This window comes from Chionomys nivalis, chromosome 4, assembly GCF_950005125.1.
Source record: "Chionomys nivalis chromosome 4, mChiNiv1.1, whole genome shotgun sequence".
Classification (NCBI taxonomy): Eukaryota; Metazoa; Chordata; class Mammalia; order Rodentia; family Cricetidae; genus Chionomys; species Chionomys nivalis.
In genome coordinates, this window is record NC_080089.1 from 19,211,489 (window position 1) to 19,229,268 (window position 17,780).

General features: G+C 36.1%; 1 protein-coding gene across 1 annotated transcript; it reads right to left on the reverse strand.

Moving 5' to 3' along the window:
- Positions 1-827: 827 nt before the first annotated feature.
- LOC130873015 (olfactory receptor 7G2-like) lies at positions 828-1,766 on the reverse strand. The gene has a single exon (XM_057767505.1). It carries the CDS (start codon positions 1,764-1,766, stop codon positions 828-830), a length of 939 nt encoding a protein of 312 aa, XP_057623488.1.
- Positions 1,767-17,780: the final 16,014 nt, after the last annotated feature.

Consider the following 17,780-nt stretch of genomic DNA (forward strand, 5'->3'; position numbering starts at 1 on the left):
GTTTTTCCCTAAATCCATAGCATTTCTGAAGAAAACCAGTTCCTGGGAGGAATTTTTTTCTTGTAGAATCAAATGAAAATTACCTATATTTTGTTATAAATCTTCCAACATACTTGAAAAAAATGAAGTATTATATTTTAATTCACTAGTGCAGCAACTGATAATCTTAAACTGAAACCAATTTCACTGTTCATTTTAAAGCTTTATGAATCTGAACTAACTGATATTTTAATGTAATAAATTTTATTAATAAAGATACATTATAATAGATATCCTTACTATGATGATAGATAGATATATAGATAGATGATAGATAGATAGATGATAGATAGATAGATAGATAGATAGATAGATAGATAGATGATAGATAGATAGATAGATAGATAGATAGATAGATAGATAGATAGATTCTCAGTACATATCTAGCAAGTTGATAGGAATCTAAGTAATAAGTTGAAATTCTCAGGTCACCAAAAAAATAATACTACCACATAGATGCAGTTTTATTTCAGTGGTATTCATACCAAGTCCAGTTTACCAACTGTAACTACTTTTGAGGAAAAAAAAATACAATAACATCTGTAATTTTAGGTAGTCTTTCTGTGTATTGTGGGTAAAGTAACTGCTCTAAGAACTAAGGTAATACAGATAGAGCTTAATCCAGACCATACAACATAAACAAAATTGAGCGTGAGTTGAAGTATGCCAAGTCATCATCACACATTGAAGTCATTTTAGGTACTACAGAAAAGGGGAGAATTTTTGTTCACTAGAATTCTACTTAATTTGAATTTCTCCAAAATGCCACATGGATACCACAGGATACATCACACAAGATAAATGATTCTACCAGCAAGTTTCCCCAACGCTTTCTTCATTTCCCTGTTTCGTAGACTATAGATAAAGGGGTTCAGCAATGGAGGAACTACACTATACATCATGGAAGCTATTGCAGTGTTTTCGAGAGAATCTGTCACTGCAGAACTGATGTACACACCAAATCCTGTCCCATAGAATAAGGAAACGACAGACAGATGTGATGCACAAGTGGAAAAGGCTCTGTGCTTCCCTGCAGAAGTTGGCATTCTTAAGACTGAGGACACGATGTAAATATATGAAAAAATAATTCCACAGACAGGACCACCCCCAAAGAAAAAAGCTGCAACAAATATCAGGAAATTATTAAGAAATGTATCCGAACAGGCAAGCTTGATAATCTGCGCAAGCTCACAGAAAAAGTGGGGGATTTCTAGTTCTGTGCAAAAGGAAAGCCGCAGGACCATCAGACTGTGGAGCAGGGCATCCATAATGCTAAGGAAAAGGGAGAATAGAACCATCAGGACACAGTGAAAAGAGTTCATGATGACTGTGTACCTTAGGGGTTTGCAAATGGCCACATAGCGGTCATAGGCCATCACTGCCAGTAGAAAATTTTCCATTCCACCAAAAATTGAAACAAAGCATATTTGAGAGAGACATTCTATGTAACTTATGCTGTTGTCCTGTACTTGAATGTTCACCAGCATTTTGGGGATTGTGACTGTACTATAACAAATGTCATTAATGGAAAGAATAGAGAGGAAAAGGTACATGGGAGTGTGCAGTTGGGAGTCAGAGCTGATGGCCATGATGATAAGCAGGTTTCCCAGAGTTGTGATCAGATACATGAAGAGGAACATGGTGAAGATGAGGGGCAGAAGTTTGTGATTGTCTGTCAGTCCAAGCAGATGGAATTCTGAAAGTGCTGTTTGGTTTTTTAGTTCCATTATATTTGTGGGAACTTTGAAATGAATAAAGTAAGAAGAAAATTGAATTCAAGAGCATCTGTGACAGAATCACTTAAGTACTTGTTAGAATAGCCTTAGAATACCACTGGCTATAGTTATATTCTATTGATAGAAACCTATATTCTCTCTTTTTACCTACCTCATATATAATAATCTTAATGTTTAAAGTACTCCAAAGTCTTCTGTCCACAGTATAAAAATTCAGGAAAATAGTGTAATATATTAAGAGAAATATGTGTTGGAAAGAAAATATTTTTGAATGAATAAAAATCATACCTCTGGTTGTTCAGAATATGGAACCTGGTAAATAAACTATTCATCAATGTTGGATTTATTTCATGGGATTACTTGACTGAGAAAAGACAAATCAAGACGATCTCTTTTCATATTTACTCTTTCTTACTCATGTTACCTCAGGATAAAATTTTCATAAGATACTTATCTTAATTTCAGAAGCTAACCTGTATATTGGAAATTGAGTATCTGTCCTCAGTAACTTCACTAAAAGGTCCAAGTGCTTCTCATTCTGAGTGTGCAAGTATTATGCTTTAAACTTACACCTCACACTGAGTTACCCCATCACATATCTCAAGGGGATAAATAAAAATTGCCTCATTAGTCCAGCTATCTACTCCACTTTTATTCTAATCCCAACGATGCCTACTATGGTAAGCATGTAGTTTCCAAGTGACTTGTTCTCTTACTCTGGGGAACAGATTGTGAAATCTCATTCTCTTTATTGCATCACTCTGATTTCAAAGATGTGGCATAAAAATAGATGTGGTAATTTTCTCCTCTACCATATAGTATTGCAACTGTAATATCTGTCTTAAGCACATGGGGCTACAGTCATGGAATGAACTCTCTGAAGCTGAGTTTAAAAACTAAAATCTCTATTCTTTCTGTGTTTTTCAGGTATCTACAGTGCTCAACTAAATTAATTAAATATATATTGAGCACCTTTTCACACACACATATGTCATCAATTTACATTTTGTCTTTTAAACTAGATAGAAAAAAATAGGGATATAATTGAAGAATAAATAGGTGTTTATGATATTTTAATACTTTATTTTTAAGATTAAGTTGTTTGGCTTACATATCTACTCAAGATAGTAAACCTTTCTACAAAATAAATTTGATAATAGAGTTTTTATCTGTGTGCTTAATTTGACCTGATGCTTGATTCAACTTATTATAAAAACAATTAATTTTATCAAATCCAACTAGGAGTGTGTGACCCACATAACCAAAACAGTGGGGCTCCTAGGGACTCACAAAGACTGAAGATGCAATCAGAGAACATGAGTTTGCTCAGGTCCTCTGATAATATATTATGGTTTTAGTTTGGATGTTTTTTTGGAGACTCATAGCAGAGGAAATGTGGGTGTCTTAGAATCTTTTAACCTGCTCATGATTCCCTTTTCCTCATACTGGTTTGCCTTGCCCAGTCCTGAGAAGAGGGTATATGGCTAGAATCCATGTATGTTATTGTGCCTTGCTTTGTTGATATTACTGGGAAGCCAGCTCTTTCTAAGGGACACCGGAGGAGAAGCAGATCTTCTCAAATGGCAAGATGGGGAGTGGGAACTGGAAGGAGAGAAGGAGAAATGACAGTCAGGATATTGAATAAAAGAATAAAGAAAGGAAAAATATTCCCATAAATGATATTACTCAGGGCAATTTCATCAATGTTTTTCCTACATTTTTGGTAATTTAATAGTATTCCACTTTTACACATGAACTCTTAAATGTTTAGTGTGTCTTTATATCGTAATTGTAGCTAGTGATATATTCATATTTGCAAACACTTCTACATAAAGCTCTTTTATTTGAGACATATGGATTAATAACTGATTACAGCCTAGGTCCATTATTTATGACCAAAAACATTTGACAGGATCTGAAATTATTCCAAAGTACAATATTATAACACTTGAATGAGGAATTCTGATATTCAATGTATCATTTTACTTATACAGTTTTAAATTTAATATATTAGAACACTTTTAAACCTCTGACGAAATCTGGTATTTACAAAAGGAAGTTCAGCATGGTAGGTGGGAAAAAGGAAAAAAAGGATTCCAGGAGCTAAAACTTAAAACCTTTAAAAACGAAAGTAGGTTTAACTATCAAGCTCATACATGTCTGTAACTCCAGTTCTCCATTCACAGCCCCTGATTGATGAGATGATAGTTATGTATCACATGCATGGTAGTGCTTTTTAAAAATAATATGAAATTTTTCTGTTTGAACTCACATCAAAAATATAAGCACCCATACATTATAGTTATACTATATTGATTTTATATGTCCCATATGTAAAAATAAAATCAATATAGTATAATGTATGGGAAAACCAAATACTATTCATTCAGTTCATTTAAACTTGAAGTTTAAATGAAATTGTCTCTCAATAACTCTATTACTCATTATTTTAATTCTTTTTTGTTTTTTACTTTATTTTTTATTGAAAATTTCCACCTCCTCCCCTTCTCCTACTTCCCTCCCCTCCCCATCCCCCTCCCTTTCCTGTCCAAGGAGCAATCAGGGTTCCCTACCCCATGGGAAGTCCAAGGTCCTCTCTGCTCCCCCCAGGTCCAGGAAGGTGAGCATCCACACAGGCTAGGCTCCCACAAAGCCCGTCCATGCAATAGGATCAAAACCCAATGCCATTGTCCTTGACTTCTCAGTCAGTCTCCACCATCAGCCACATTCAGAGAGTGCAGTTTGATCACATGCTCCATCAGTTCCAGTCCAACTGGCCTTGGTGAGCTCCCATTAGATCAGTCCCACCATCTCAGTGGGTGGACACACCCCTCGCAGTCCTGACTTCCTTGCTCATGTTCTCCTTCCTTCTGCTCTTCATTTGGATCTTGGGGGCTCAGTCCAGTGCTCCAATGTGGGTCTCTGTCTCTATCTCCATCCATTGCCAGATGAAGGTTCTATGGTGATATGCAAGATATTCATCAGTGTGGCTATAAGATAAGGCCAGTTCAGGCTCCCTCTCCTCTGCTGCCCAAGGAACAAGCTGGGGACATCTCCTTGGACACCTGGGAACCCCTCCAGAGTCAAGTCTCTTGCCAACCCTAAAATAGTTCCCTTAATAATGATATCTACTTCCCTGCTCCCACAACCACACTCCTCCATCCCAACCATCCCATTCCCTCAAGCTCTCCCCATCCTCCCCTTCTCCCTTCTCTTTCCCCCTCTCGACTTCCACCCACCTGATCCCCACCCCCATGCTCCCAACATTTGCCCAGTGATCTTGCCTACTTCCAATTTCCAGGAGGATAAATATATGTTTCTCTTTGGGTTCACCTTCTTATTTAGCTTCTCTAGGATCACGAATTATAGGCTCAATTCCTTTATTTATGGTTAGAATCCACTTATGAGTGAGTACATGCCATATTCTTCTTTTTGGGTTTGGGTTACCTCACTCAAGATAGTGTTTTCTATTTCCATTCATTTGCATGCAAAATTCAAGATGTCATTTTTACTGCTGAGTAGAACTCTAATGTGTATATGTGCCATACCTTCTTTATCCATTCTTCTATTGAGGGGCACCTAGGTTGTTTCCAGGTTCTGGCTATTACAAATAGTGCTGCTATGAACATAGTTGAACAAATGCTTTTATAGTATGATTGGGCATCTCTTGGGTATATTCCCCAGTGGAATTGCTGGGTTCTGAGGTAGGTTGACTCCTAGTTTCCTGAGAAACTGCCACACTGATTTCTAAAGTCGTTGTACAAGTTTGCATTCCTACCAACAATGGATGAGTGTTCCCCTTACTCCACATCCTCTCCAGCATAGGCTATCATTGGTGTTTTTGATTTTAGCTATTCTGACAGGTGTAAGATGGTATCTCAGAGTTGTCTTAATTTGCATTTCCCTGATCACTAAGGAGGTTGTGCATGACCTTAAGTGTCTTTTGGCCATTTGAACTTGTTCTGTTGAGAATTCTCTATTCAGTTCAGTACCCCATTTTTTAATTGTGTTAATTAGAGTTTTAATGTCTAGTTTCTTGAGTTCTTTATATGTTTTGGAGATCAGACCTTTGTCTGATGTGGGGTTGGTGAAAATCTTCTCCCACTCAGTAGGATGTCTTTTTGTCTTAATTCTTCAATAAATATCTAAAGCACACACACACAAAAATATAAGCACCATGATCCTAAGCATCTGCTCATGAAGAAGCTGAGGTATTGGGATGCAAACTCCCTGAACCTGTTCCCCTCCATATATAAATAAGATAGAATTGCTTATTTGAGATGGGTTGATAAATGTCTGTTGAGATTGAAATCCAAAATGAAAACTGTTTATATAATGGGATCACATGAAATTATACATATACCTCAACATACAACAGAATTAGATTAAATTTGAACTAATTAATACCTAGATATCATGTAACTATTAATTGTGCATGAAATGGGTCATGGATGACTGAAATTATTGAGTTTATATTTACTTTGTTATATTATCACATTATAAAAATCAAAGTTAAAATCAATAATTATACAATAACTAAACATGAATGTCAAGAATGTGATGACCCAAGACATCCTTCATTTCCCCATTTCTCCAGTCATAATAGCAGGGTTCACCATTTGAAGAATTAAAAGTGTATACTTACAACACCTTATTTTAAAATGATTAGTAAACAACTGAAGAGCTGCAGCCCACAATAAAACTGATCTCATCGAGCAAGGTTTTCAGTGAGTGTTGAGAAGAAAAGGTACAAAAGATTTCTCATCTTCCCTCTGTATGTGGGATTGTAAAATAGATAACATGATTTAAATGTAAAAGAAAATATCCGAGAGAGTGGTACATCATAAAACACGTTACCCATAGTGTATATCAAAATGTTATTGCTAAAATTATCATAATTGGCAAATTTGTTGATCTCTGTGAGTTTACACAGGAAGTAATGGATTTTCTGGTTTGCACACAAGGACAACCACAACACTGATAGACTGAAAGGTAAAGCATGCACCATGCTAATGGGAAGGAAAAGTTGAACCAGTGTGTCATAGAGGTATGGGCTCATGATAACTGTGTGCATCAGCAAGTTCCAGATCTTGGCATAGAAGTAAAAGGCCATGACTGTGAAGAGGCAGTTTTCTAGGTGAAAAAAATTCAAGATAATGAAGGATTGAGAGAGACAGCTATAGAAAGTAATGAAAGTGATGCTGAGAATTTTTAGATGCTCATCATCATCTTAGGGACAACAGTTGTGCTTTTAATGATATCAGTGAAGGACAGACTGGAGAGAAAGAGGTACATTGCTATGTGAAGATGGAAGCCATAGCAGATAGCATGTATAATTAATTAGATAATAAATTCTCCAGAATAATGACTAGGTAGGAATTTGAAGAACAACAGATTGAAAATAAAGGGCTCTAATGTTGAATCATTGTTAGACCCTAAAGGGAAAATTATGAAATACCTGTTTGATTAATGAGCTTGACAGATTGTACAGGAAAAAGAACATTGAAAATAAAGTGAAATGAATAGATTCTTTTAAAAGGGCCATGGTAACACATAATGATTTTTATAAATGAAAGAAGAGGTATTTGTATGACTTTTCCGATAAGGGCTATTGATGGAAATGAGAAGTCTTTGTTTTAAAAACACTTGAGATAAACTTCTTAGTTCTAAATTCTAGAAACAGATCCTTATTATCAAAGACAGATATATTTTCATGAATATTTGCTAATAAAGATAGTACTTAATATTCACTGTCCACTCTTTCATCTTTCTACCATTCTTTCCAAACTTATCAGATGAAAATATTTTCATGAGTCATCTTTATGTAATTATTTCAGAATTTTTTTTTGATTTTTCAAGACAGGATTTCACTGTGTAACTCTGGCTGTCCTAGAACTTGCTTTGTAGACCGGGCTGGGCCTAAACTCAGAAATCTCTATGGCTCTGACTCATGAATGCTGTAGTAAAGGCCTGTACCAGCACATGGGACTCAGAAAGGGAGACTGAAATGGAGGAGGAAGTATGTGGAGAGATGACTTGAATTGGGATACACTTGGGAGGAACTGTGGAAGTCTAAACCAGTGGAGACTTCCTAGAGACCATAGTGATGACTGCTAGTAATGAAGGACACAGAGTCTGAAATGGCCATTTGATGCAAGTGGATGGTCAGGATTGCACTCAGTGCAGTTGTTGGCCAAGAGTGTGCAGTGTTTATCTCCAAAGAACCCAGGCTGATGTTAAAACAGAGGGTCATGGTGCAGGAGAATTGTCTTTAAGCTGTCAATCATGTTTTAAATAAACGCTGATTGGCCAGGCAAGAAGCATAGGCGGGAAAACCAGACAGGAAGTAGAAATGATGCAATGAGAACAGGAGAATTCTGGGAAGGAGGAAGTTGTTTCCTCCTACTCCTGCCCAGACCACCAAAGCACCAGGATGTGATGATGTGATCTACCCCACTGAATAAAAGATACTGAGCCACATGGCTAACATAGATCAGAAAAATGGGTTAATCAAGATGTGAGAGTTAGCCAGTGAGAGGCTAGAGCCAATGGGCCAATCAGCTTATAATTTATAGAGACCTATGTGTGATTTTCTTTGGGGCTAAACAGTTGTGGGGTAAATGGCGGGAAAGAAACCCCAACAAACAAGCAGGCCCCTCATGTTACAGGGTCATTTGCTGAAAACTGAAATCAAAACCTCATTGCCAATGACAATATTCACATAGTTCCTTGAATGAAGAGAGGTTAAATTGGTGCCTGCCTAGAGCTTTCAGCCCTATGTTCCAATCTATTTAGCTTGAGAGGGTACTATGCAGGCTACAGACAGAGAAGCCAGAATTTAAACTCTCAATGTATAATCTGTTCTACCTGTAAGATATGCTGAGACAATGGTGGCTGCAGGATTTATAGGAGTGGTCAACCAATGTTCTGTTTAGTTTGAGGCCCACTCCCCAAAAGCTAGCCTGTGTAATCTACTGCCTGGATGACTGAGAACTAGAGACTGAATAGTTTAGAAACCTAGGGTAGAACCAAACAGGATTGGTAAAAAGTATCAAACAAGCAAATGAACAAATGATAAAATTATTCCTAATGATATTCTGCTATACTAATAGACCAAAAACTTGTCTAGCCATTATCGGAGAGACTTACTCTGACAGCAGATGGGAACAGATACAGAGCACAAGGTCAGACTTTGTGCAGAGAGATAGTCTTCATAGGAGGTCTCCATAAGATACTTCTCCTCGGAGATGAGGAAATCCAACAGAACATGGAGAGGAAAAATTATAGGAATCAGAGTGGATGATGGACACTAGGAGTACATGGCCTATTGAATCAATGAAGCAGAGCACATGAGATGACAGAGACCAAAACAGCAAGCACAGGTCCTGCATGGGTCTGCACCATATTCTCTGTGCATAAGTTGTGGTTCTTAGTTGGTGTTTTTTGTAGGACACGTAGCATTGGGAGCAGGTGTATCTCTAACTCTTTGACATGCTCCTAAGACCCATTTTGTCTTATTAGCTTGCCTTGCCTCATCTCAAAATGAGGATTTTTGTCTTGTTAAAATGTATCTTGTTTTTTTTTTTCCTGTTTGGCTGCCATCTCTAGTAGGCCTGTTCTTTTAACTGAAAAAGAATAAGTGAGGGAGTGAATCTTGGAAAAAGATGAATTGGAGGGCAAATGAGAAGAGTAGAAGGAGGAAAAAACTGTGTTCCAGATATATTACATGGTATATGAATCTATTTTTAGTAAAAATGAAAGAAAAGAAAGAAGACATTTCCTGTAGTATAATAAGAAAAAATATTGACTGTCTACCAGACTTACTCTAAACTCTCAAGCAAAAATAAAATTAAAAGTAATCTCATCATATGTATAAGGTAAAGTTTCTATAACTTTTAAATGGCTCACAATTATCTTAAAACCCACTCAAAATGCATCTGTAGTAGTTCATGTTATCTATCCTATAGATGTATAAAAATGTCATAAAAACATCACTAGTCAGTGTTTTGAATAGATGGATTCAGCATTGATTTCCTGACACTTTATTTGACCATCTTTGGATGTATCCAAATGTCATAACAAACATCCCTCGTCAATGTTTTGAATAGATAGATTCAGTATTAATTTCTTGACACTTTATTTGACCATCTGAGCAAAAGCTTCTTAGTATAAAATTAACATTGATAAATTTTTATTGTAAATGACTGTAATTATATTTTTGTAAATATGTATGTATTTATGTGTGGTCAGGTACAGATATATATTTTGAGTTCACATGAACATCCAAGTGCATTCTTGTATAGGTGAAAGAACCAACTTGGATACTGTTCCTCAGTCTTCAGATACTTTATTATATAATTTTTTTGCTATTTTAAGACAGGTGTCATATGGGAAGTGAGGCAAGCATGCTCTAAGGATCCACCTATCTTTACTTCACCCACTTCTTAGATTATAAGATCACACCAATATTCCTATTTTTTTTTAAAAAGATATCTCTTTTAGAGTTCAAACTCAGATCCTCATGCTTGTATGAAAAGAGATTTGCCCACTGAACTGTATTATAAGCTTAATAATAAAAATTCTTTCAAATTTCTTTATAACAGCTTCTGCATATATGTGCTATAATTTTTAATTTAGAGGTAGTTGGATAACTTATACTCAGTAGGTCATCTGTGGGATATGGAAAGTAACCCTGCAAGTGGTCATTAGCTGTAGTTAGAAACTGTTGCTTTTCAACAGAACTCACCTAGTTAATATTGCTTAGATTGCAAGCAATCCTTGATAGTAATTAACTCTAAATTCATGTGAATATAATTACTGGAATCTCTGTATCATCCTAATGTAGCCTATTCTCATGAGACTCATAGCATGTCACTGTATAATATAAACACACACCAAAAAATTTAAATGAGAAAGACAAATATAAAGTCTCCTATGGAAACATGCCAGAAGGCAATCTCTCAGTGATAAAGACTAACTATATAATAGCTCTAAGTAATCAGCAATTTCAAAAGATATGTCCTTAGAGAGCAATATTATTTGGCTCCAGAGAACATAAAAGTAGTTGACAGTGATAATAATTTTTTTTAGTGTTTGATTCATACACTCAAAATTGTTATAGTGTCTCCAACTTTCTTTTAGAATAAAGCAACATATATAATTGAATAAGATGATTGTGTCCTCTTGGGAACTGCTAGATGAATGTATTTTCTATGAGCAGGGTAATAATCACTTCAAAATGTGCATGTTTCCAAATTGCACAATCATACATAAATAAAGTTAAGAAAAACTCATGCTGATTGGAATCTAATGTTGATCTTATCTCTGATGCCTCATCATTTCTTCCCTCCTTCAACTCTTTCCCTCCCTCTCCCTTCTCTCTTTCTCTGTGTTTGCATGAAGCTAAATGAAAGGCATTAGAACAGTTTTGCAAGGGAAAATAGTGAATCAATAACAGTATATCATCCCTTGAGGAATTTTAGAAATTACTTCCACATCAATTATTTGATAACTGTAGGGGTGGTAGATTCCACTGCATCTTCCTTTAATTCTCACATTTAGACAATACAGAAAACAAATAGGTCAGGGAGAGAGACAGTAAACCATTGAAAACTCAGTCAAGTAGTGAATCCAGTTTCAGCTGTTGTCCTTACTTTAGCATATTAACTCATTTGTGGCTCATTTTATGCAGTTATTGATCTAAAAATGACTTCATTTCTATACTGCCCATAATAAGATCATAAACTGTTTGATTACAAGCTAACAAGACCAGCAATATACATTTCTCACTGAAGGATTTGTTAACTCCTCAGCCTTGTATAATATCTAAGTTCAAAAGGATGTTGATTGCTTGTCTCTTCCACAATATATTTATGACATTAAGTTGAATGTATCAAGTGTGCAAGAGGTCGCAACAATTTCTAGCTTACTATTAACTTTACTGCATCACTGGATATGAAATGAATCCAATCAAAAATAAAGGACCTGCTATTTCAGAGAAGTTCTTAGGATGTCAGTGGTGTAAGACATGCAAGGATATTCCTCTGAAGTGAAGAATAAATTATCACACCCGACTTCTCCACCAACAAGAAAAAGCACAGCATTTAGTTAACCCATTTGGATTCTGGAGACATTTTCCTTATTCCAGAGGGGTACTCCACCCCATATACCAAGAGACTCAGAAAGCTGTTAGGTCTGGGCAGGGCTTGGAACAGGAGGTGGGTCCTTGTAAAGTCAATACTACTGTGCAGGTCACTCTATCTCTTGGGGCACATGATCAAGCAGACCCAATGTGACCTGAGATGTCAATGGTTGTTGTGGATACTGTTTGGGGTCTTTGCTAAACCTAAATAGGTGAAACACAGAAGAGACCTTTGGGATTTTGGAACAACTATCTGTCATCATGTATAGACAACTATTTTCTCTATGAGAAATATTTCTTGATCTATTATTGGACTTTGTGGAAACTGAACATTTGAATTGGGCCACTACGTTATCATATGATATGAGAACTTATCATGAGGTAAATATTATCTGGCCTATGAATTCAAAGGTAAGCTGTGAATCCCAGAATTTCATCATAAAATGGAAATTATATACACATGATAGAACTCAAGCAAGTCTTGAGAGCATAAGCAAGTTACAAAAAATAATATACCCAAACGCTTGTATTATTTCTGTCACAATGTAATCTGCTACCAAGCATGTACCTATTGTCTCATGAAGTATGTTGGGAGAGGAAAAGACAGTGAGGGCCTGCTTTAATGATGATTTTGCATGTATGTTAGCATCATGCAGAAGTAGACAGCAACGGCATTACAGCCAATGAAAAACACCAACAAAAATAAATTTTCCCAGTGGGTAAAACTATGGGATGAACAATATATTGTTTTTAGCAAAAATGATCAGATGTGTGATTGTTCATTGAGTTATGAGCTATAGTCAATGGATTGGGTGGATGGTCAGGGACTTTGAAAGACAATGATTAGAAAATCGATGAGAAACACAACTAGAGAAATAGTATGAAGATAAATTTCTCCTAATGGGTGAAGCAAGTCAAGACACATCTGTCCCATATAAATTCTCTTTAAAAAGTGACTTCATCTGAAGAGGCATTTAATTATCAATTATATAGGATGACCCATTTTGTGAATAGTCAGCCTCTTCCCAGAGCCATCTATGTCATTGTCCAATGGGCCTATGAACAAAGAGATCATGGTGGCGGAGATGGGAGTTATGCATAGACTTGACAATGTGAACTGCCAAGTACTAAGATTGTCTTGTCCATATCTGCTTTTGAAGACATACTTGCAATGTGAATAAGGTGAACTGCAGCAGCCTGAAGGGCTGGGATGCAGTTCTCCAGAATGAAGTATATGCTTTGAATCAGTATCTAATATCTGGTATGGCTTCTCCCATACTCAAGATCCATGGAGTTTGGAATGATGAGGTGGGAGTGGTAATAATTCTACTCATTTATCACTCCTAAGAACCTACTAGGAAAATATTTGCTTTTTCTTTCTATGACCTTAAGATAATCTGGCTTAGACATTTGGGGTTTGGAGGGGTACATTTTTCAGGAGCCACAAGAAGCATTTCATTGAACTGGGAGATCTGACATTCCCATGTCTACTTTGAGCTTCTGATACTTCTAATCCAAAAGGTTAAAAAAGGAATCATCTGTGTTGGAAATGTGGCTAATCCAGGTTAACAAAGGAAAGTTGGATTATTTCGCCATAATGGAGTTAAGGGTGATTATGTCTATAATACAGGATATCTTTTAGTGTCTCTCATGGTGCCAAAACACCCTGTTATCAAACACATTGGGAAAGTACTTTAAAGAAATCCATAAAGGATGACCAAGGACACAGACCCACCGGAAATGAAGGTAGATTTCCTCCGGGAAAGAAGTCAAGACTTACTGAGTGTACTTGCAGAGGGTGAAGGAAAAATATAGTGCATAATAGAGGAAGGTTTTGAAAAATACTAGCTAAGGCCAAGTGATCAGTTGCAGAAACAATGATTGTATTATGTCAAATTTATAAATGTGTTTGTATAGATACTTGTATTTTTTATTATGTGCTGTAATTTTATTCAAGAATATCAATGCCTATCATTTCTAAATTTGAGATATTTAAAGAATATCCTTCAAAAGACATTGTCACCTATTTTAAATTTATAATTTTCAGTAGTACAAGGGATACTTATAGCATTCTAGGCATTGTTATCAACTTGATTGTTTTCACTTAAAAATTAAGAATAGCATAAATAAATATGATCACCAGTTAAGTTGACCAAAGGTAGACTTGATATAGCTATGGTTGGAATATCAACTTGACTATATATAGAGTTAATTAAAACAAAAAAAATCTGGTATATCTTGGAAGGTTTTTGCTTTATCATGTGAAGTGAAATGTCCTTTTTAAAATGATTATTTTTTACAAGATGACCACAATTTCCCCTCCTTCCTCTCCTCCCAGTACCTTCCCCTCTCACCCACATCCAACCTCCTCTGTTTCCAATCAGAAAAGCATAGGTCTCCCTTGGAAATCAACCAAATATATCATGCTGCAATGAGACTAGAAAACTCCTCTCATATTAAGACTGGGTAATCAACCCAGGATAAAGAATAAACAGTAAAAGAGCCACAGACAATCCTTCCATTGTTAGAAGTTTCACAAGAAGACTATATAACTATAATATATTTGCAGAAGGCCTACATCAGTCCCCTGTAGGATCTCTGGTTGTCAGTTCATACTACAAGAGCCTCTATGACCCCAGGTTAGTTGATTCTATGGGTTTTTTTAAAAAGCAATCTTTTTTTATTTTACATACCAATCCCAGGTCACCCTCCTCCTGCTTCCCCTAACTTCTCTCCACCCTGACCCCCATTTATTCCTCAGAAAAGGTAAGGTTTCTCACGGGGAGTTATCAAAGTCTGTCACTTCATATTGAGGCAGAACCAAGACCCTCCCCTGTATCTAGAATGAGAAAGGTATCCATGCATAGGGAATGAGCTCCAAACAGCCAGTTCATGAAGAAGGAATAAATCCTGATCCCACTGGGAGTGGCCCCACAAAATGAAAAACTCCACACTGTCACCCACATTCAGTGGACCTAGTTCAGTCCTATAGAAGTTCCCCTGCAGTCACTCTGGAGTCAATGAGCTCTCATTAGCTCAAGTCAGCTGTTTCTTTGGGTTTACCCATCTTGGTCTTGATCTCTTTGATCATATTATTCCTCTTCCTCTCTGTCTGTCTGTTTGACTGAAATCCAGGAACTTGGCCCAGTATGTAGCTGTGGCACTCTGCATTGGCTTCCATCAGTTACTGGGTAAATGTTCTATTATGACAAATTAGTCATCAATCTGATTACAGGGAAAGGCCAATTCAGGCACTGTCTCCACAATTAGAGTCTTAACTGGGGTCATCTTTGTGGATTCCTAGGCATTTCCATAGTACCAGATTTCTCAATAACCTCATAATTGTTACTTCTATCAAGATAACCCTTTTCCTTCAATTTGGGAGAGAGAGAGAGAGAGGGATAGAGGGAGAGAGAGAGAGAGAGAGAGAGAGAGAGAGAGAGAGAGAGAGAGAGAGAGATCCTATGGGATTTATTGTAGTGTTATTGAGCTCTCTTGTTCCAACCATCTTCCCTCCCCTTCTTCTGCAGGATTACAAAAGTTCTGCCTAATGTTTGACTGTAGGTATCTTTATCTATTTCCATCAGTTGCTGGATGATTCTTCTCTAACGACAGTTAGATCATGTCCCAGTCAAAGAGTACAGCAGGATACAACTAGCATCATCACATTGACTTTTTTTTTGCCTGTCATGTATGGTTCTATCCTAGGTCTCTGGGCTATCCAGCTAAGAGTCTTTGCTAGGGCCACTCTCGAAGGTTCCTGGGAGTTTCCACTACACTATGTTTTTACCTCACCCTGAGATGCCCCCCTTTTCAATTTTTTCTTCCAGTACTCTCCCTGTCTGTCCACCTACCTGAGGCTTCTTATTCCCATCTCTACCCACCCTTAGTGCAACTGGTGAATCTATTCTATTTCTCCTTCTGAAGGAAATTAAAGCATTGCTCACTTTAGCCCTCCTTTATAATTATCTTTTCTGGGTCCGTGGATTATAGCATGGTTATCCTTTACTTTAGAGTTAATACTCACTTAAAAATAAGTACATACTGTCTTTGTCTTTCTGGGTCTGGATTACCTCACTCAGAAAGACCTTTTTCTAGTTTTCATCCATTTCCTCCAAATTTCATAATGTTGTTGTTTTTAGAACTGAGTAATACTCCATTCTTTTTCTGTTCTTTGGTTGATGGATGTCTAAGTTGTTTCCAGTTTCTGTCTATTATAGGAAGACCCACTTTTAATCTGGATCTTTGAGGAGGGAAGTCATATATTTTAATCCAGATATTTTGAGGTGGTAACACATACTTCTATTCTGAGTCATACCTTCTGCTGGCAATCTATATAAAGGACATTTAAAAAGACCTTCCCTCTCTTTGCTTGCCAACTTTCTCTTACACTGTCACATCCTTTCTTTAACTGACATTAGAGCTTACTTCTTCAGGATTCTAGCATCTATTGAAGACTAACTGGGATATCCAGCCTCATAGACTGAACAACTCCTGGATTCTTTTACCTTCCATTCATAGGCTGTCATTTTTGAATTAACTGGAACACAGCCTTTAAATCATTCTAACAAATCTCTTTTATCTATAGATATAGATAGATTCATTCTGTAATTTATGTTACTCTATATATTCTTAATATAATGTATTAATGTGTATATATGATTAATAAATATAAAGTTAAAATGAATAAAACACACGAAAGTTAATTCAAAATATGTCTCAGTCAAATTAAAATACCTTTACCTTCATTCATATTATAGTATATTATAAATATTTATGCTTGTATTTGTGTGCTTGTATATTTTAGTGTTTAAGCACAGGACTATTGCCAATCTTATAATGAAATGTGCATTTTATTATTAGCATTGGACATAATTTTAGTTACTAAAGCAAATATTATGATATTTACATGGTATTTTACTTTCCATAAGAGAATTGCTTCTCCCTGAATTAGGTATTGGTTATCAGTGTAGCCAGACTGACCCAAGAATTAAGCAGGCCATAGTGAAAGAAAATTGTGAACTTTATTTATGTGTTCTTATCCAGAATCAGACTTGGCAAGTCCATTATGAGCCAAAAGCCTTTAAAGTGTCAAGGTTGAGGTTTGTGGGGAACTAGCTCTTCCTCCTGGGCTTTATTAGTTTTAAAGCAGTGATGTGTCTTAGATATCCTGCATTATTCTTGCCAACATTTTCTGATTTAGTTCTGTGCTGACATTGGTCATTTCTCACCTGTAATCATATATAGGATTCTGTACTTCTTGATAAATTTGCTTGGCATAAGTCCTCAGGTTATGCAAGACCTTCAGGTTCTAGCTATTGTTTTTGTCTATTTTTCATCTCCAATTCTCCTATTCAATATCATGCTATTCCAGACCCTTTTTCCTGTAGGTCAGCATGCACTGAGGAATCCAATGTTAGTATTAGGAATATAGAGAAGTATCCTTGATCAGAAAAGGTAATTATTAAAAATATTTATTCATAAATGAAAAGTTACATATGGGTCAATTAATGAACGGATCTGACGAACATAATATATTTATAAGTTCTGTGTGTTTCTGTATATTTATGTTTTTCTTGTGCTTTTTCTTTGGTATTTTCTTTTATTTGTTTTGTCCCATTCTGATTTGTTTTTGTTTTACATAATTTTATTTTTTATCATTTACCCCAGATGCCTGTTGATTTTCTAATGAGAGATAGAAAGGGTGTGGATCCAGATGGGAAAGGAGTAGGGAAGAAGTAAAAGGAGTTGAGAAAGGTAAAACCGTAATCAGAATAAATTGTATGGGAAAAGAGAATTTTCATTTAAAGAAAAATAAAAGAAACTAACAATACAATTTAAACATTTATAGAATAAATTTCATA

Bases quoted from the DNA above. Each gene is read 5' to 3' on its own strand.
- LOC130873015 (XM_057767505.1), bottom strand. From the start codon at position 1,766: ATGGAACTAAAAAACCAAACAGCACTTTCAGAATTCCATCTGCTTGGA.